Genomic DNA, 20,887 nt, shown 5'->3' with positions numbered 1-20,887 from the left:
ATTTGGCCCAAAAGTGGATGAGGCCTTAGAAAAAATGAAAAAGGATACCAATACGGCAAAATCCATGGGAGCCTTGCAGTCACACCCTCCTAGAAGCTCCTTTCGCCGCTCTTCCTACGTCTAGAGGCCACTCCTCTGACACCGCGTCCACTTCATACAAATCCCTTACTCTGTCCACCTTCACAAGGGGTTATCAAAGAGGCGGCTATAGGGGTAACAATAACAAAGGCAGAGGCAAAACAAACACCGCCCGCTCTGCCACACCGCCTACACAATGACTTCCCCCACGCTCCCCCAGACCATTCCACTCCGGTCGGGGGCAGACTCCAACATTTCCTTCCTGTCTGGGCTACCATCACCTCAGACAAATGGGTAACCCAAATAATTCGGTCAGGCTATTGCCTAGAACTAATATCTACCCCCCCCCCCAAACATTCCACCCAGAAAACGCCCAAAGTCACAAGAACATCTAATACTCCTAAAGCAGGAGGTAATCTCCCTCCTACAGAAACAGGCAATAGAACCCGTTCCTACCAACCAACAAAATATGGGAGTCTACTCCCTATATTTCTTCATACCAAAAAGGGACGAGACTCTTCGACCCATCCTAGATCTCCGGCCCCTAAACACATACATACACTCAGACCATTTTCACATAGTGACGCTTCAGCAGGTACTTCCGCTCCTCTCCCAAAACTACTTCCTGGCCACTTTTGACCTAAAAGACGCTTATTTCCACATTCCAGTGCACAAAGCTCACCGGAAGTACCTCAGATTTGTAGTGGACGGACAACACTACCAATTCAAAGTGCTCCCGTTCGGAGTCACAACAGCGCCACTGGTATTCACCAAGTGCCTAGCAGTGGTGGCAGCACATTTGCGAAGACAACACATTCACGTCTTCCCATACTTAGACGACTGGCTGATAAAAGCCAGGTCATACAATCAGTGTGTACAACACACGTCCACCACTATTCAGCTACTCCACCAACTGGGCTTCACAGTAAACCACCAGAAGTACCATCGACAACTATCCCACATAAAACAATACCTCGGTGCCACCATAGACACCTCAAGAGCGCTAGCCTACCCCAATCCTGCCAGGATTGCAAGCATTCAGGCTCTACGCACAAAATTCATAGCACAACACTCCCTTCCAGCTCGAGTGTTTATGCAACTAATAGGGATGATGGCATCTTGCATCTTCATAGTACCTCACGCAAGACTCCAGCTGCGTCCTCTCCAAGAGTGCTTAGCGCAACAATGGAACCAGGCCCAGGGTCAATTAACAGATCTGGTGTTCGTAGACGGTCGCACCCATCGCTCTCTGCAGTGGTGGACCTTTCCTGGACCCGGTTCCTCAAATAGTACTGACAACGGACGCATTGCTCTCCGGCTGGGGAGCTCATCTATTACATCTCACCATACAGGGCAAATGGACACCTCAACAAAAGTTACTCCATATCAACCATCTGGAGTTACTAGCAATCTTCTTAGCCCTAAAATCTTTTCAAACCCAGATTTCAGGCAAGGCACACCTGATCCGCACAGACAACATGACAGCCATGTATTATATTCAAAAACAAGGTGGCACACACTCTCCACAGCTCTCTCAACTAGCACAGAGCATATGGAGATGGGCCATACCCCAGAAAATCTTTCTCCTAGCTCAGCATGTCCCAGGAGTCCAAAACACAGTGGCAGATCTGCTCAGCAGACAGACACAACAGATCCACAAGTGGGAGCTTCACCCGCAAGTTCTTCACCTGTACTTTCAAATGTGGGGACATCCACAGATAGACCTCTTCGCCACCCACGAAAACGCCAAATGCCCAAGCTTCGCCGTCAGATACCCACACCCACTGTCCAAAGGAAATGCGATATGGATGAACTGGTCAGGCAGATTTGCGTACGCTTTTCCGCCTCTCCCACTCATTCCGCTAGTGGTGCGCAAACTATAACAACCCTCCCTCACACTAATCCCAGTAGCTCCAACGTGGGCCAGACAACCGTGGTATACCACACTGCTGGAACTATCTGTAGTACCGCACCAAAAACTACACCTCTCTCCACACCTCTGAACCCAGAACCATGGAGAGATCAGACACCCGGACCCAGCTCAGCTCAACCTTGCGATCTGGCTCCTGAAATCCTAGAATTCGGGTACCTAAATCTTCCCCCTGACTGTATGAACGTCATCAGAGAAGCTAGAAGACCTACCACTAGGGCGTGCTACGCCGCCAAGTGGAAACGTTTTGTTGTTTATTGCCATAACAACACCATCAATCCACTGGACGTGTCCATTCAACACATCATAGGCTACTTACTCCACCTACAAAGGTGCAATCTAGCCTATACGTCCATTCGACTACACCTCGCAGCTATTGCAGCTTACCTACAAAACAGGCAACATCTATCACTCTTTAGAGTACCTGCCATTAAAGCCTTCATGGAAGGCCTTAAAAGAATAATTCCCCCCAGAGTGCCACTCTCACCTGTGTGGAACTTAAATATCGTTCTCACAAGGCTAATGGGGCCTCCCTTCGAATCTCTGCACAAATGCGAACTACAATTCCTAACATGGAAAACCGCTTTTCTTGTAGCCATCACTTCCCTTAGAAGGGTCAGTGAGATACAAGCACTTACCATTCAAGAACCTTTTCTCCAAATGCACCACAACAAGGTTGTTCTCCGTACCAACCCAAAATTCCTCCCTAAAGTCACTTCTCCTTTTCACCTAAACCAAACAGTAGAACTACCAGTATTTTTCTCGCAACCACAGACCGTTGCAGAAAGGGCTCTTCACACACTAGATGTCAAACGAGCCTTACTCTACTACATCCAAAGAACACAACCTTTCCGTAAGACCAAACAACTGTTTGTCTCTTTCTCTCCACCACACAAAGGCAACCCCATCTCAAAATCAGGGATAGCTAGGTGGATTGTAAAATGCATTCAAATCTGCTACCACAAAGCAAAGCGAACGCTATCTATTCCCCCTAAAGCCCATTCTACACGAAAAATAGGGGCTTCCATGGCATTCTTAGGAAACATCCCATTCGATGATATCTGCAAAGCAGCTACATGGTCAACACCGCACACTTTCACCAAACACTATTGTGTAGATGTGCAAACTAAGCAACAAGCTAGTGTGGGCCAGGCTGTACTCAAAACATTGCAACAGATACGGGTGGTCGTCGCTAACGGTGGGTACTGCTATGTAATCTATGCACAAGTGTGTAATCTGCAGCTCATATGCCTCGAACGGAATATGCTACTTACCAGTATGCATCTGTCCTTGGCATGTAGAGCTGCAGATCTACACACGTCCACCCGCCTCCCCGGCTACCTGCCTCTATTCCAGTTTATCTTATTTAGATAACACACACTTGGGCATCTTCACTGTTATTACTACGCTCCATCTTTCCCTGCTGGCGAAAAACAATCTGAGGATGGAGCCGAAGCCCATGCGCTATACGATCCAAAGGAGGAGTCACCGACCTCGTGACTTCCAAAGACTTTCCAAGAGGAAAAACAAACTGCAAACATCCGGGCCCAACACCAGATGGCGATCTATGCACAAGTGTGTAGATCTGCAGCTCTACATGCCAAGAACAGATGCATACTGGTAAGTAGCATATTCCTTTCATACAAACGCACTTTGAAAGATTTGATTATATGTATATTTTTTAATCCACATCCGGAGGATAGAGGATGGTGCTTCTAATTAATTTGTTTTCTTTATTGTATTGCATCTGAATTTTTTTAAGTAAAAAGACTCGGAACTTGCACGGAGATGTAATAATTTCCTTAGACTCCAAGATGGAGAACTAGGAATGCTTATGAGCAAGCTTTCCTGCTGTGATCATGTTAAAGTTGCTCTAAGGGGTTTCTGTTGTTGGACTAAGAAAAAGATAGGGAATTCTCAGACTGGATCTACGATTGACCATTAACTTTTATGTGCACACAAGGACTTGGGAAAAGACGATTGAGTAACAAATGATGTTCACATTAAATAATTTTCTTTTGATTCTTGCACTCGGATTTCTGCAAGGCCCTAGAAAAATCTGCCTGTGTCAGTGTACTTGCAAACTCCTGAGATGGGGATAATCATATATGCACTCGTGTTACTGTTGCAGTTCAGACTTCTACCACCAAATAACCAGCTTCTGATAGTTACAAAGATGGTCCTCCATGAGTGATAAAAAACCAGTACAGTCTTCTCTTTCATGTCATTTTGGAATTTATTGAACCCAAATACATGATAGCTGCTTCTTCCTACTTGGTCTGGGAAGCTGCCAACGTTTGAAATAGTCCGTTAAACTATTGAAAGGGCAGAAAAAGCAGCCAGCTGTATCAGTCTTGCATTCTTCTGATGTATCAGATTTGTCTACCAAAGAGATGCTTTCTGCATCACCTGTACTAGATACAATGATTTCACCAGTCCCCCATCTCTATAATACCTAGGCATCAGACAGGCTTCCTTGAGGAGAATGATTACTGGATTAGTCTTTTGCAGTAATGTTCCATTTTGCAATGAGTAGATTGCCATACAATGTTTATTACCATCTCTCATTGATCATTTAGGTTTTTCCCACCTAGGCTTGTTGTTTTGTGCTGTTTTATTGAATGTGGTCAATCCTTTGGTTTTCCACAAGCAAGTACGTCGTAGCACTTGGCAGTAAATGATCCATGCCACTTTGTACCTAATGACATTCCACTCTCCCCTACTTAGGACCAGTTACATTTTGCAGAGAGACAAATTAAACTAAATAATTACCTTTGTTCCGAGCTGAGTGGTTGATGGTATATCATGAGTCATGATTTTTAGAGGTAAATTCTGTTTTGAAGGAAAAAAGAATTAGGATCATGTCATTGGACAGTTTCAGAAGTTTACAATTGCAACTCAACATTTGTCGCCTGAACCTGAAATAGCTGCCATTTTTTTTTAATCTGGCATCCTTGCTCTTTCCCATTGTTAACCTATGAAAGAAAATTCACTGATTAAGAAGGCAAAAAAGTTACCCATATTCCTCATCCATCAAAATCTTAATTTAACTTTTGGGCTAACAGTAAACTAAATCCATTTCTTCTATGTGTCCTGCGTGTACATCTTCACTAGAAAAACTGGTAAACCTTGTGCTGTTTTCTGGAGAAAGATCAAAACATAGCTATTCAAATAGTTCCTGAGCCAAAGCCGACAGGTTCCACAGTATGGCTGCATCACTGTCGCATTGACTCTATCGCCTATTAGACATTCAGCCTCTACTCAACCCAAAACATTCGATGGATAGAGCTGGATATATTCTAGATTCCTCCATTGTAAATTGGTTCTTCCATTCCCTGTTGCAATGTATCCCATGTACAAGTTTAATTGCTTATAAGTAAAGCTCTTGTATATCTCTCATGGTCAGGTTGTGCTATGTAAATACTGAAATGTCAGATAAAATGTAACTGGCTAACTGACCATAAAGAACTTACTTGGATGGTGTATGTTTTAGGGTAAAGAAGTGGCAAAATGACAGGTGTAGTCATGCATTTGTAGTTCAGGTTGGAACATCACTTAATAGCAAATTCTATTTTTGCTCCTTTAATAGCTTTGCTATTACTGAGCAATGCGTACCAAAACTATAGAAAACTACTGCCCGTGGCTAAGATTAATCTAGAGTAGTAAAGGGGGACCCTATATTGTTGCCAATAATGACTATTTTAATGGGATTTCCTTTCTCCTTGTGTAACTTTATTAAAACTCCACATTTTTGGTGGTCACTCTCTGCGGATTTCTCTGCCCTACAGGAAACAGCAGCTTTTGCATACAAAAGGAAAAGCAAGAGGTGTATCCCATTCTGACTTTAGATTTTTTTTTTATAAGCAATTTTATTATGTAGTGGGTTTGTAATTACAACTTTATTGCTGTTTGACATTTATATGACATGTGTAATGTTCTGTATTACATACTTTATGTTCTGTTGTTCACGAGCTTGGAGTGTGCATCTTCTGAGGTTCGATCGGTATCTGCCAGTTGAAGATCGAACCTCCGTGGGTCCGCTGCTCCTGGCCGTGGCTGGCGATTTATGAGAATAAACCTCTTATGAGACTAGAGACTCTTTCTAGTAACTTTCTACTTACTACATATTGGTGACAAGGATGGGAGTTTATTATTATTATTTTTTTTTTCTACTTCTTTCTTACGTTCTTTAAACCATGGCTACTCCACACCAAATGACTCAACCTCCTCAGTTTCTAGCAAAACCAGGCAAACCGAGTTTACCCTGGCTAGAATGGTTTTTATTTATTTGAAAATCACATAGTAGCTATCGACGTCTCTGAATACTCACCTGAATGCAAATTCTCACTTCTGTTTGGCAGTTTGGGTTTGGCAGCACAACGGATCTTTCAGAGTTTGCCTCCTAATCCGCCTCCTACTGGTCAATCTGGCGACAGACGGTGGAATATTTATTTAGAGGCTATAGCAAGGCTAAAAAACTGTTTTCTGAGCCTCCAAATATTATGTTGGAAAGACACAAATTTTATAAGCGCAAACAAGCTGAGGAAGAAAAAGTGGAGGAGTATATATCAGTTTTTAGGGTTCTAGCTACGACTTGTGGTTTTGGTCCTGTATCAGATGATTTCATCGGAGTCCAATTTGTTTTCAACTGCGCTTCTCAGAAAATAAAGGAAAGGATTCTGAGTTTCAAGAACCCTTCTCTTTTAAGTCATAGATATGGCTTTGAGTATTGAAAGGTCCGCCATTTCTACTAAAGCCATGCAATCTAACTTTACTTCTAATGTCAATATGGTTGGGAATGAGTCACAAGAGGAGGATTTACTTGCAGCGGGGGTTCTTCATGGCTATTGTTGAAATTGTAGAATGGAAAATTCGCACTAAAGTATATGTAGCTGTTAAGGGAAAGAATATTGTGGGCTGGAAGGACCTTGCACGAATGGGCCTCTATTTAGTTCCAGGGGAAGTGAATCCTGTAAGAGTGAGAGAACCCTCCGTATGCTGTGTGGATGAACCTGATTTGGATGTAAAAAGTTGGATGGCTGAGTTCAATCAGTATTCAAGGATCAGGTTGGTTGTCTGAAAGAGTTCGAACACGAGATAAGGTTATTACCTAATGCACAACCTGTGGTGCATAAAGTCAGACCAGTTCCCTTAAGTGCTAGGGAGGATTTAAGATCCATGTTAGAAGATTTGTGTTCACAAGGCATTATTCAAAACACTGAGTCTTCACAATGGGTAGCCCCCATCATGGTTGCACGAAAAAAGACCGGGGAGATTAGGCTGTGTGCGGATCTAAGAGGCCTAAACACGAACATCGTAGTCGATTGTCATCCCCTTCCCAAGCTCCATGAACTTCTAGCAAACTTGGGGGGAGCGAAGTGGTTCACGTTAATAGATTTAAAATCTGCGTATCATCAGATTCCACTAGCTAAGGAATCTCAGGAACTTACAACTTTTGTCACACCTTTCGGTGCTTATAAGTTCCTGAGACTGCCCTTCGGATGAGCATCTGCAGCTAGTGTATTTCAGAGACTGATGGATACAATTTTCAAGGGTATGAAAGGAGTACAGACTTACTAATACAATATTCTGATTTTTTCAAAAGATTCTGTGGAGCATTTCGAGCAACTGAGAATGGTTTTGGCTGCTCTGGGCAAGCATGGTTTGACTGTAAGAGCAGACAAATGTAAATTCGGAGTGAAGTAGCTTGATTATCTAGGTCACCCAGTTTCCTACAAAGGTATTAAACCTAAATTTTCAGTCATCAGGGCTCTTAAAGAGGCAAAACCCCCTTCTGATAAAGATACCCTCCTTCCTTCCTTCTTAGGACTCGCTGAGTATTACGCCAGATTTGTTGGTAATTACGCACAAATGTTTGAGCCTCTGAAGGTTCTGCTGAAGAAGGGCCAAAAGTTTGTGTGGTCACAAGATTTGGATGATTGTAATTATAAGGGTAAAAGACCTGATAATGCCAGCTGAAGCATTGCATGCTTTTCGTGATGACTGCCCATCTATTATCACTGTCGACGCAAGCATGAATGGTTATGGGGCAATACTCAGCCAAAGAGTGAATGGAAAAGAGCAAAATGTAGCATTTGCCTCTTGGTCGCTCAAATCCTTTGAAAAAACTATAGCACAATAGAGCGAGAGGCTTTAGCTTGTGTTTGGGTGTCTCAGAAATTTAAAATGTACATATGGGATCGCAAATTAGAGATATTGACTGATCACAAACCACTGACATTTATTTTTAGTAAAACTTCCAGTAATACCATGTTCTCTAGATTAACCCGTTTAATTTCAAAACTTCAAGAGTATAATTTTGACATAAAACATATAAATTGGTAAAATTTTTAGAGCGGATTGTTTATCTAGGATGTTAATGGAAAAAATGATGAGGAAGATGTGGAGGAAGTTGAAGTTGAGTGTGTTGCAGTTATCGATGCAATTGAGAACTGCAGTTCAAGTATCTCATAGTCAGATTGGAAGTTTGCATGTTCTGAATACTGTCCTTTCCAAGGCTGTGGAATACTCTTGTGGCAAATGGCCTGAGTCAAGAAATTTGACTGGTGAACTAAGGAACATCTCATTAGTAGCCGACGAAATTTCTGTTAAAGATGGTTTAGTATTGTTCCCCAATTTGTCTGAGGGAAGCTTTAATTAAGGTTGCTCACAAAGGACATTTGGGAGTATCTAAAAAAGGCATGAGAATTCAGAAACATTACTGGTGGCCTGCACTGGAGGCACAAGTGAGAAGCTTGATAGATGGTTGCGAAGAATGTTTAGTTTCAGATAAACATTGGAAACTACCAAAAGTGCCTCTGCACCCCACTGAGTTTCCAGAAAAACCCCGGGGAAAAAGTGGGGCTGGATTTTTCAGGGCCTTATATTGTACTCCCTGAACTGTCAAGGTATTTAATCTTAGCAGTGGATTATCATTCCAAGTGGATGTATTACCGATTTGTAGATTCTCCAAATACCGATAACACTATTTCATTTTTGATTAAGGTATTTTTACTTGAAGGGACCCGTAGATCATTAGTAATTGACAATGGAACACATTTTGTTTCAGATAAATTGCGAACATTTTTGAAGAGTCATGATATTAAACATTTGAAAGTGGCCTTGTACTCAACGGCTTCGAATGGACTGGTGGAAAGTGGTAATAAATTTCTTAAAGAAGGCATTCAGACAGCGCTGGCCGCTGGTCATGATGTAAAGACATTTTTGGAAGAGAAAGTTTGGAATTATAATATCTCACCACACTGTTCAACCTGTATCTCCTCTTTTGAACTTCTGAGGGGTAGAAAGGTCAATTCCGCCTTGCTACCATCTTGGTTGGACAACAGAAAAGTGTCTGGTGGAAGTGCTCTGATATAAATGTAGCGAAGGTGGTGAAGGAAAGGCAAGAGAAGATGAAAGGAAAGTTTGACAGTAGAAATTCTCCTATGAGCGGTGGGAGATTGGGTTATGTATAAAAAGCCATTTAGGATTAAGAAAGGGGAATCTGGGTTCTCAAACCCCATACTTGTCTGTAGGGCCAGTAGAGGAGCTGCATTATTACAAGGTAAAGGTTAGTGGAACAAAAGACAATTAGTAAGGGTAACTAAGGAACAAGCGCGGGTAATTAAGAGCAAGAAAACCTCCCTTATGGAACATGATCTCGAGTGGACACATTGGCTGCATGACAGTCAGGGGCCCTCAAGAGAATCAAGTCCTACAGTTGATGGTTCTGTTGATAATGCAGTGCATCATGAGTCACCTCACTCACGTGGCGGTCGTATTAGAAGAACTCCTTCTAGATTTAAGGATTTTGTTAGATATTGACATTTTGGGGAATTTTAATGTCTTTTGATTGTGTAAAGGGGGAGGTGATGTAGTGGTTTTGTAATTACAACTTTATTGCTGTTTATGACATTTCTATGACATGTGTAATGTTTTGTATTACATACTTTATGTTCTCTTGTTCACGAGCTTGGAGTGTGCATCTTCTGAGGTTCAATTGGTTTCTGCCAGTTGAAGATCGAACCTCCGTGGGTGCGCTGCTCCTGGCTGTGGCTGGAGATTTATGAGAATAATCCTGTTTTACGAGACTAGAGACGCCTTCTAGTAAATTTCTACTTACTACATATTAGCATTTTGAAAGACAATCATACAAAATGACAGCACACAGCTTACACGGTAAGTCAGAAGCCATCTCCAACAAACAGTAGAATGCACAATCATGGTAGGAGTATTCAAGTACGTCCCCCAGCTCAGAAGCAGTACATTATTACATGGGAGAGCCAGTGCAAGTAGATTACAACAGTAGATTAAATCATTTGCCCCAAACCTTGTGGAACTTCGCTAGACAGCAACAAGCCTCGAAGAAAGGTTCCTCCTAGGCCCGGCGTCACTTTCGCAGGGTAGGGAGGTTGGCCTGAGCCCAGGCCATTGCAATATCTCGCTTGGCCACCGCGACCGCCGTACCTAGAAAGTGTTTGTCTGCCCTAGATCCGTCCAAGCCATCAAACACGCCCAGAAGAAGACATCGGGGATCGTGGGGGACCTGCCAACCCAGGGTCTGCGTGAGCTCGGATTCCACCCGAGACCAGAATGGAGCAAGGCCCGGGCACAATCTAACCATGTGGTAAATCAGCCGGAGCCCAGCCACATCGCGTGCAGTCTGGGGCGGGGCGCAGTCCCGCCCTGTGTAGGCGCTCGGGAGTAAGATAGGCCGTGTGAAGGTAATAGAGTTGAATGAGGCGGAGGTTGGAGAGTCCCTCCAGGCCAGTCACCACAGCCAGGCCCCAACCGCTGACCGTGGACGCCCAGGTGGTAGGCCGCATGAGGCACTGCGTACCCAGCGAGAAGCAGGAACCCACAGGCCGCTGCTCAGGCAGGAGGCCGCATGCAGGCTGCAAGGCAGGATGCCTGGGCAAGCGCCAGTGATCTTAGCAGGCTCAGGCGCCAAGGAAGCCTCGCAGGATGGGCGTCGCGGGACCGTGAGTGTCAGCTACCATGTCCTCAGCCCACGGAAGACTGCTAGGGGCTGTCCTCCCGTTGGCCGGCCAAGACCCCGCCAGGGGCCAAGTTCAGACTCAGCAGAGCTAGGAGGGAGGGAGGGACACCGGCACCCGAGCAGGCAGCTGATTTCGCCCTGCAGCCACACACTCCGGCTGCCAGCCCCCACTCACGGCCCCTCGGGCCAGGCAAGCCCCGTCAAAGGCCCAGGCAGTCGGGGAATGGGAGCCCGCACCTTAAGGCTCAGCGCGCTGCACTTCCGCCTCCAGAGTTATCGGCATCGGAATGCCCCCAGGCATCCGGGGGGGGGGGGGGGTGCAGTCACAGGGTCCGGGTGAAAAGGCTGGATGGGCCTAAGCGCTGGAAGCGAGCAGGGTGCCGGGCCTCTGGGAGCCGAAGCCACCATTTTGGAAGCAGGGTGTGCCGGAGGCAGTAGGTAGTATCCCCCTTTGTTGGTCAGGTGAGACTGCTCCCAAATTGAATGCGATGGCAGCACGATGGGAGCAGCTAGAGGTGTTAATGACAGGGGGATTACAGCACGGATGACTGAGGGGTCCAGAGCACTCCTAGAGTGCGACCGCCATCTTGACGCGCCAAGCTACGCCCCCTGGACTTTGGATTTTACATGAAGTGAAGGGGTGCTTAGAATTTGTGACTGATCTGTGAGAGAACCTGTTGAGTTTACGAAGGAAACATGAATATAATAACTAGCGTTTATATACCTTATCACCCCCAGCCTATCTATCACACTAGCCATTCACCTGCAACCACCCAGCCCCAATTAATGATCACACCTAACTGGTATTAATATAATCTATCACAAAGTAATTGGAGTAAATGCATGCAATGTTTTTTTTTTCTTCTTGATAGCACATGACTAATCGTAATAACCACCATTTAACCACTCGATTAACCATTAATTTTGGGTTCCGAGTAGCGTTCTACTTGCCGTAAAGCTATTTAGTGCCTCGTTAGGGGTAGAAAGTGTTATATAAATGCAATTACAATTACATGTGCTAATCGTACACAAATTCTTTGTGTAAAAGCTATCATTATAACAACAAACACCTCAGTGTTAATAAATATTGTTTGGATTAATAAAATATTTACCCCAAACAATGTTCTCATAGTTACTTTAAAGCTCATATTTACCTTGTTCTATCATACTGTTATTTGGTTTGTATCAGAGCTGTGCAAAACTGTCATATTTCTAGCTTGATATTTGCATTCCTGGTTCGTCCATGCTGTTTATAAGTTAAATGTCTACTTGGGCCTAATCTTGCATCACTTGGATCTGCCTGTTATGTGGTCAGCTAAGGTTAGTAATATGAGAGCAATGCATAAATCAGAAAACGTTCTGTGGCAATGTAATATTGGTATGCATAGGCCATGGGCTACTTTGACTTGAAAACAAACTCTGAAGGCCTTAGCTCAGATTTGGTTCTTGTATGTCTGAGTAGTGATGAATGATAGCACTCTGTGGTGCAGTGCACAACAGCTCACTGGTGGTGGGGAGCAAGCCACACGTGAAGTGTCTCATGACCCAGCCTTTTAAAAGCAAATAATTCCTACTTGGCCTGAGAAACCTTATACACTGAAGAATGAAGCTTGCCTTAACCACTAAATATCACAATGAAGAATGTATTATGCATGTATTATTTGAGTGGATATCTACGCCAGTGGCCTGGATGCAATGGTGTTTTATCATGCTGTATACAGCTAGGATGATTTAGATCATGATTAGTCAGTGAAGTGAGCTGAAGATACATCGCAGTGGCCAGAGTACTCACCATATGAAGAACATTATTATAACTTTTTTTTTTGTTTGTGCTTCAGGTATCCACCGAAAATGTAGAAAAGCCACAAACAGATGATTCCGACGCCTCCCAGAACAAAGGTAAGCTGTTTTTGTATTTAACCCCTTCGCTGCTAGGCTTCCCCCTCCCCATGCTAATCCTCTTTTTTGGCTATTTGGGGTAGTTCGCGCTTAGGCCCCTGTAACATTTTGACCACATAAGGTATCCACGCCAAATTTGCGTCTGTTTTTTCCAACATCATGGGGATTCTAAAGGTACCCAGGGTTTGTGGATTCCCCTGGAGGGGACCCAGAAATTTGCCAAAATACAACTAAAGTTTTGTTTTTGGGGGAAAAATTGGAAAAAAGTGCTGCAAATGAAAGCGTCTGGTTTTTCCCTACAAATAGTATCAACAAAGGGTTTGTGGGGCTGAAATCAACGTTTTCCCAGCTGTTAGGGAATGACAGACAACCAACATTTTTTACACAGTTTTGACATTTTACTGAGTTATAGCCTATTTTTGCTATTTTTGTGCTTTCAATCTTCTTCCAGTTAATGGTAGAAATGGGTATGAAAGCAATAATGGATCCTGGAAAGCTATACATTTTAGAAAAGTAGACCAAATTCTGAATTCAGCAAGGGGTCATTTGTGTATATCCTTCAAGGTTTTCTTTATAGAAACTAACCGTTGACTATAGGAAAAATTGAAAATTTGTTAAAAAAATAAAACGCCCATTTTTGTCAACGTTTTCACCTGTAACTTCTTCTAATTATGACAGCTGTTTGAAAGCAATATACCGTTAAATCCCCTGGACCTTTCTGGTTGTGGGAATATATAGGACTTGTAGGTTCACCAACAACCAGAAGAACCCAGAGCCAATAACTGAGCAGCGTCTTGCAATGGTTTTTTATTATGTGCCGGGTATATGGCAATTATTCTGGGATAATGTTTACATGGAAAAATCAATATTAAAGACACTTATGTATTTCTGAAATGGGAACACAATATAGAGTTTAGAAAGTAAATATTTGCACATTTCTGAAATTGGGAGCAGAGGCGTAGCTAGAGCTTGTGGTGCCCGGGGCTATCCCTCAGGTTGCCGCCCCTAGGGGAGGAGGGGTGCTGGGGAAAAATGCAGGCGAGCACTTGAAAGAGGTCCGAGAGACACGTAGTATCGCCGCCAATACTTACCTTGATCATGCAAGTTACATGCACATACATGACACGGTCCAAGGCTACACAGTTGAACATACCGGTGACCAGCAGTACAAAGGAGAACACACAGACTGCATGATCTATCTTGGGACTCAGAAAAACTGCATGTGACATCCATCAGAGAGCTGTGTGAACGATTACCTGGTAATTCCCTCAGCACAATGCAAACATGCACATACATGACACTGTTCGGGGATCCATCATCTACAGCTGACATTAAATGCCCAAACATCATGGTTCCCCCATTAAAGCAGTGGGGACATGCACAAACGCGATGTGCTCTGACTTGAGGTACAATAATGCAATGACGAACTCAGAACAGCATGAACTACTGAGGGGAGGTGGGGGCGAGGTGGTACACATAAAGCCTGGCCTTAGAACAGAGTCACACCAGTCTCAACAGTCAGACCCACACCATTGCAGCCAGAGAGTTTCTGCCAAACTCCTAGTGCCTACTGTTTGGTGCCAATCTAAGTTGGAGTGTGTGCAACAGCTAAGTTCAATTCAAGTCAAGGGAGATTTCTAAGATCTCACTATCTTGTCACCAACCTAGCACCAGCCTGCATTAATTTAGAGTCGCACTGGTGGCCCACTACAGCAGCAAGCCACTATAGCAACAACAAGGTACGACCCTGCAGGGTTACAGCATCACCATCCACCAAAGCATCCATGCCTATCAATAGTGCCAGCTTCTTAACTGATGTGTTCTTATTCCTTGGGAATCCCAGGCCCCGCCAACTTGCCTTACCAGCACTGCCTCATTGCTACAGGACCTCAGCAGTATGGCCTTACCACAGAAGGGCCTTATCAGTGTTGAGGTACGCATGATCTTCCTCCACTAATGCCTTATCAGTGCTTTCAGATTTCAGGTATTATTAGCTTTCTCCAACAATGCATTATCAATGCCACAATAAATGCTTTGCTACTAAAATCTCCACTCTGTTGCTTCCCCAAAATTTTCAGATTTTACACTCATGACAGTGACATGTCTTATAAATAAAAGGATGTTTGTGGGATTACCGATCCATATCATGGTAAATCTCGAAAATGCTTTAATGGTAAAGAAAACTAGAAAATAGCATACTGGGACCCATGTTAATGGATGCTTGTATCCTTTCAGGCGCCAAACATCACGTGTGGTATTGAGGGGCAAAACTTCCATTTGCATAATTTTCAACACGCTTGCCGGGTGGACGTACCTGTCTGCTCCTCTCCTTTCTTTCCTGTCTTCAGACGTTCCAAAGAAACAACTGTGGAGATACCTGTGATGCACTGTAGAAGTTCCTCTTGGGTTGGCTCTGGTCCTCCACTGACCCCTGGGACGTACCCACAAGCAACCACAACAAACACGGTACGTCGGGGTGGCAATAATCAGAGAAAAATTCAAAGCCTGCTGTAGCAATACAGACCCTTGCACGCCTACATCAGTGTTGCCAGATTTTTTCACTACTTTCAAGCCCAAAAGCAACAAAAAAGTAACCTAAAATAGCCCAATGTTGCCACTCCATTAACTTACGTGTAGCCCGTCTACAACATTAAAAAAATATACTTCTATTTCAAGGATATGTTTAGTACCCACATTAATCAGATTACCTATATTTTGTACACTAAAATCAAAGTTGGTCTGTCAGGAAAACTGTCACTCACTTGATATCGCATGGTGTGGAGAAAGCTGCCCAAAATTGTTCTTGGTCCAATTTTGAGGACTACAACTGCGGAAACGTTCTTCTTGGGAAAGGTGCTCTTCAGCATGAAGTTCCTTTTGCATACTCATGTCAGGACCCTCAGAGTAATGGCAATATAGGCCAATGCTCCATGTTTTTTCACACTTGTTTGAATGCTCCAAGAGCAATGCTGAACATCTTTTTATATACGCAAATTACATATGTTACGTACTTTTTGGTACTCATCTGAAGAGAGCAGTCTATGGCATGGGGTGCAGAGCTTGCTGCTTGATGTTCCCATGAGCTAATACCCAATAAAGTGCAAGTGCATTCTGAAGACTCAGAAGAATCTCCATCTCCTGTTCTTTGCAAGGTATCAGTATGGTGGATCCTTGTTCAGCCAGTGGAAAGGTAAATGTTTACTGCCTTAAAGACGTATACTATCATAAATGCAGTAGGTGCAGTGCCAACGGGGTCCATGGGTGTGAGAGGCCTACTTCCCTCCAATTAGGGGTGAGAAGCCTTTCCTCCATTAGTGCGCCCATCTCAACGGCCACAGTGGTTGCAAGAACCTACCTACCTTATGACCCTTCTGCTTACAGGAAAGGGTGTTTTAACCCACAAACTCACCACAATGTGAAAGGAACACGATTTTTAAAGTGTGCCAAGCTTAATACAAAACATAAACCTCAAATGAAGGTCTGCGTGCATTACAAACCTGCCAAATAAGCTAGGAACTACAAAGACACCAACAATGAAGTATGGACGAATTACACTTGGACATTCACATTGCCATTAGCACCACCTCCAACAAATATGAGAACAATTGAATTCCAATGCTTGTTTCACACAGCTAGCACGGTTCTGTGTGCGAGGCAACATGAAGTATTGTGGCCTGATCAAAGAAAAATGGTACGAAGGCAAAGAAAAATGGTACGAAGATGCCTGCAGGCGATTCATAGCTGCCAAGGTTTCAGATTGCTTAAGTGTGACATTTTCACATTTTTTGTGTAATTATGAGTGACATTAAACGACTACGAGTGACACTTTCTCAGGAACAAAAATCAAGTAAAGAAGATGAGGGAAACATATAAACATCAGAAATTACAGCCATTCCAGCAACAAGAAACTCTTTGAAGATCTTAAAACTATTTCAAAGCATCAGAAATGGAAGGACACTATCCGATATGGAAAATAAACTGCATAGTTGCCACGTTTTAAGAGTGCTTAGGTGAGCCATTTTCAAAGTTTCAGAGTACTTATGAATGACATTCAACTACTAATGGTATGACACTAAGAGTGACGAGGCAAAATCAAGAAATTAAGTACATGGAAACAGATAAAACAAAAGAAATTACACTGATTTGAGCAAGGCCAAACTATAAAAAGAACTGCTGCAGAGCACCTGATCCTACTGTAAAATTATCGTATGCCCACAATCTACTCACATTGTACATGATTTTACTCTTGTGATCACTACTACTGCTTGCGAAACCACAGACAAATTGCACGAACACCGTGACAGGAAGCTAGTTGAGTATTCCATATGATTTTGCCTTGACCCTGACAGCGTAGCAGCAATGTGTTTGTGGGGGCCCAGCAGGATTTGTTTAAAAAAAAACCTGATCTGTCTGGTGCTAGTCACGCGCTGACCAGTGACAGAACCAGGCAGGCTGCTGCGGCATGAGTGCATTAAAAGGAGACTGCCCTGCCAATAAACTAGTATTTCATACCGTGTGGGGTGCCTAATTCTGCTTTTCATAATCATCAATGTTATTGTTGCGTGTGACTGATGTGCACACATCTGTCACCCCAGCATCCTTCTGTACTTATACCCTCCTTGCCCTGTATTTTAAGCACAACGTCCTGTGTTCCACTCTGTGTGCTCATCTGCCCCCTCACCCCTCTAGTCATCCCTCTTTTTGCACTGTGTTTTCATCACCCTTTCCTGCCCCCAGTGTTGCACTGTGTGCTCATCTGCCACTCCTCGCCCCGCCTATTACCATCTGTTCTCATCCTTTTCCTTGCCTGGTGTTATCTCGCCCTTTTTTCCTGACTCCTGTTTTCCACTCTGCGCTCATCTGCCACTCCGCACTGCCCTCTGCACCCCCCTGTTCTCACCGCTCTCCTTGCCCTGTGTTTTCATCACCCCTTCCTGTCACGGTTTTCCACTCTGCGCTCATCTGCCACTCCTCGCTGCCCCCTGCACCCCTCTGCTCTCATCTCTCTCCTTGCCCTGTGTTTTCATCACCCCTTCCTGTCCCCGGTTTTCCACTCTGAGCTCATCTGCCACTCCTCGCTGCCCCCTGCACCAATCTGCTCTCATCTCTCTCCTTGCTCTGTGTTTTCATCACCCCCTTCCTGTCCCCGGTTTTCCACTCTGCGCTCATCTGCCACTCCTCGCTGCCCCCTGCACCCCTCTGCTCTCATCTCTCTCCTTGCTCTGTGTTTTCATCACCCCTTCCTGTCCCCGGTTTCCCACTCTGCGCTCATCTGCCACTCCTCGCTGCCCTCTGCACCCCTCTGTTCTCACCGCTCTCCTTGCCATGTGTTTTCATCACCCCTTCCTGCCCCGTGTTCCACTCCCTTTGCTCCTCTGACGCCCTAGTCATCCCTCTTATTGCCCAGTGTGTTCATCACCCCTCTGCCCTCTTTCCCAACTACACTAAGCCCTACAGCTGGAACCTCCGACGTCACCATACCTGCTGCTGCTGCATGCGAATGGAGGCGGGCCGTAATGTGCCTGACACGCCTATCAGTATCATTGAACTGATCTGACCCTGGATTGGGTCAAACAACTCCAAGGCCGGTCGGAACATTACTGGGGTCAGGTCAAAGGTCACTGCAGATCTTGCAGGACCCTAAATGGAAAGAAACTTCCCGCCCCCATAGATTTATTGCCCTGGCGGTGTTACTTGTGGGCAGGGGCAGCAGGGCATAGAGCCACAGACGCACCTAATTTAGGAAAGAGGTGTGGGATGCAAGGCATCCATATGCTGCAGCGCGGCGGCGCCACAGGCGCCGCACAAAGCTTTGAATCCGCCGCACACTGGGCGGATTCTAGCCCAAATTTCAGTAGCCCGCCCAACACGATTTTTCCTCGCAAAATCGGGCAAAATATCGCCCAATTGTGCGTGCGAGAAGTAGCTCAATCTGCCAGCCCTGGCCTCCGTTCGATTGCCTGCACACTACGAAGGGGAGGGCTCGTCGGCTGGATCTCTAAGCTGAGACAGCTCATTGGCTGAATGGAGTCTTTCCCCTCTGACCTCGGTCCGGTCGCGCACCACACCACCACGCTAGGTGGTGATGCGTGCGCTGCAGGAAGCAGTTGCAATCAGGGGCACTTGTGCTTCAAACGGAGCCGCATGCGCTGCACTGCTGGCCCTTTGCGGCAGCCTTTATAATTTATTTTGGGACTCTGACACTACTGTAATGACTGACAGTAGTGTCAGTAAGTGTCCCCCCCTCCTCCCCCCCCAGCTACGCCAGTGATTGGGAGTACCCATACTAGCATGAGAATTATAGGCCATTTTTCAAAATGATTTCTTTTTTACACATTGTATTTCATTTGGATGGCAGAAATGCATCGAAAGTCAATAGGTAATAACAATTGCTCTACAATTCTGTGTTACCCTAAGTCTCCCGATAAAAATGGTACCTCGCTTGTGTGGGTAGGCCTAGTGCCCACGGCAGGAAACGGCTTAAAACGCAACGTGGACACACCACATTTTCACAATAAAAAATTACCCTTTTTTTGCAAAGAGCCTAGACACCCAGGGGAATCCAGGATGGGGTGACTTGACTGGCTCTCATCAGGTTCTGTTACCCAGAATCCCTTGCAAACCTAAAAGATCGTTAAAAATAACCGCCACATTTTCCTCACATTTCAGTGGTGGAAATTTCTGGAATCTGCATGGATCCACAAATTTCCACCCACCCCGCATTCCCCAAAGTCTTCAGAAAAATGGTACCCCACTTGTGTGGGAGGGCCAAGTACCCGAGTCAGGAAACGGCCCAAAACACAACGTGGACACACCACATTTCCACAGTGAAAACGGACCCTTTTTTTTTTTTTTTAAAGTGCCTAGCTGTAGATTTTTAACCCTAGCTCTGCCGGCACCTAGGGAAACCTAGCAAACCTATACATTTTTGAAAAGTAGACACACAGGGGAATCTAGGATGGGGTGACTTGGCCGTCTCTCACCAGGTTCTGTTATCCAGAATCCCTTGCAAACCTAAAGAATTGTTAAAAAAAAAAAAAAATCATTTTCCTCACATTTCTGTGGTGGAAAGTTCTGGAATTTGCGCGGATCCACAAAATTCCACCCACAAATGAGTGAGGTATCATTTTACTCGGGAGACTCAGGGGAACGCTGTGGGGTAGGACATTTGAGCCGGCACGGTGATTCCACACAAAAATAAGTGGAAAAAAAAATTTCAGCTAAATTTGAGTTTTGTATGGCATTCTGGGTAGGAAAACGTTGGGGGATCCACGCAAGCCATACCTCATTGGACTCCCCCGGGTGTCTAGTTTTCAGAAATGTGTGGGTTTGGTACTTTTCCAAGATGGCCGCTGTGCCCGGGGCCAAAACTCCAGGTGCTCCCCCGCCCCCCCCCCCCCCGCAAAACCAGGTAGTTTTCTTATAGGTAGTTTTGAAGTCTCCACAGTACGATTTGGGCCATTTCCTGTTGCAGCCACTATGCCTCCCCACATAGGTGAGGTACCATTTTTATCGGGAGACTTGGGGGAACGCTGGGTAGGAGGAAATTTGTGGATCCACGCAGATTCCAGAGCTTTCCCACACAGAAATTTGAAAAAAAAGTGATTTTGTTCAGCAAAATTTGAGGTGTGCAGGGCATTCTGGGTAGAAGAAAGTTGGGGGGACCCACGCAAGCCATAACTTGTTGGACTCCCCTGGGTGTCTAGTTTCCAGAAATGTGTGGGTTTGGTAGGTTTCCCTAGATGGCCGCCGAGCCCCGGGACAAAAACTCATGGGACCCCCCCCCCTTGCAAAACCAGGTTGGTTTGTGTTAGGTAATTTTGATGTCGCCTCAATAGGTTTTGGGCCCTTGCATGTCGCGGGTCCTTGACCCACCCACGCGAGTGAGGTACCAGTTTTACGGGGAGACCTGGGGGAACGTTGGGTTGGAGGAAATTTGTAGATCCACACAGATTCCAGAACTTTCTCACACAGAAATTTGA

The 20,887-nt window shown here is 44.8% G+C and overlaps 1 protein-coding gene across 2 annotated transcripts in view; it reads left to right on the top strand.

Moving 5' to 3' along the window:
* LOC146829602 (heat shock factor protein 3-like) overlaps positions 1-20,887 on the top strand; it is a 370,027-nt gene that overhangs the window by 332,159 nt on the left and 16,981 nt on the right. For both annotated transcript variants that reach the window (XM_085608309.1, XM_085608307.1), the window contains exon 12: positions 12,845-12,905. In XM_085608309.1, coding sequence (XP_085464435.1) covers positions 12,845-12,905 — 61 coding nt within the window. The remainder of the gene's footprint in view (positions 1-12,844; positions 12,906-20,887) is intronic.

The sequence above is a fragment of the Triturus cristatus genome, chromosome 5_2 (genome assembly GCF_964204655.1).
Source record: "Triturus cristatus chromosome 5_2, aTriCri1.1, whole genome shotgun sequence".
Taxonomy (NCBI): domain Eukaryota; kingdom Metazoa; phylum Chordata; class Amphibia; order Caudata; family Salamandridae; genus Triturus; species Triturus cristatus.
This window is presented reverse-complemented; position numbering and strand designations above follow the sequence as displayed.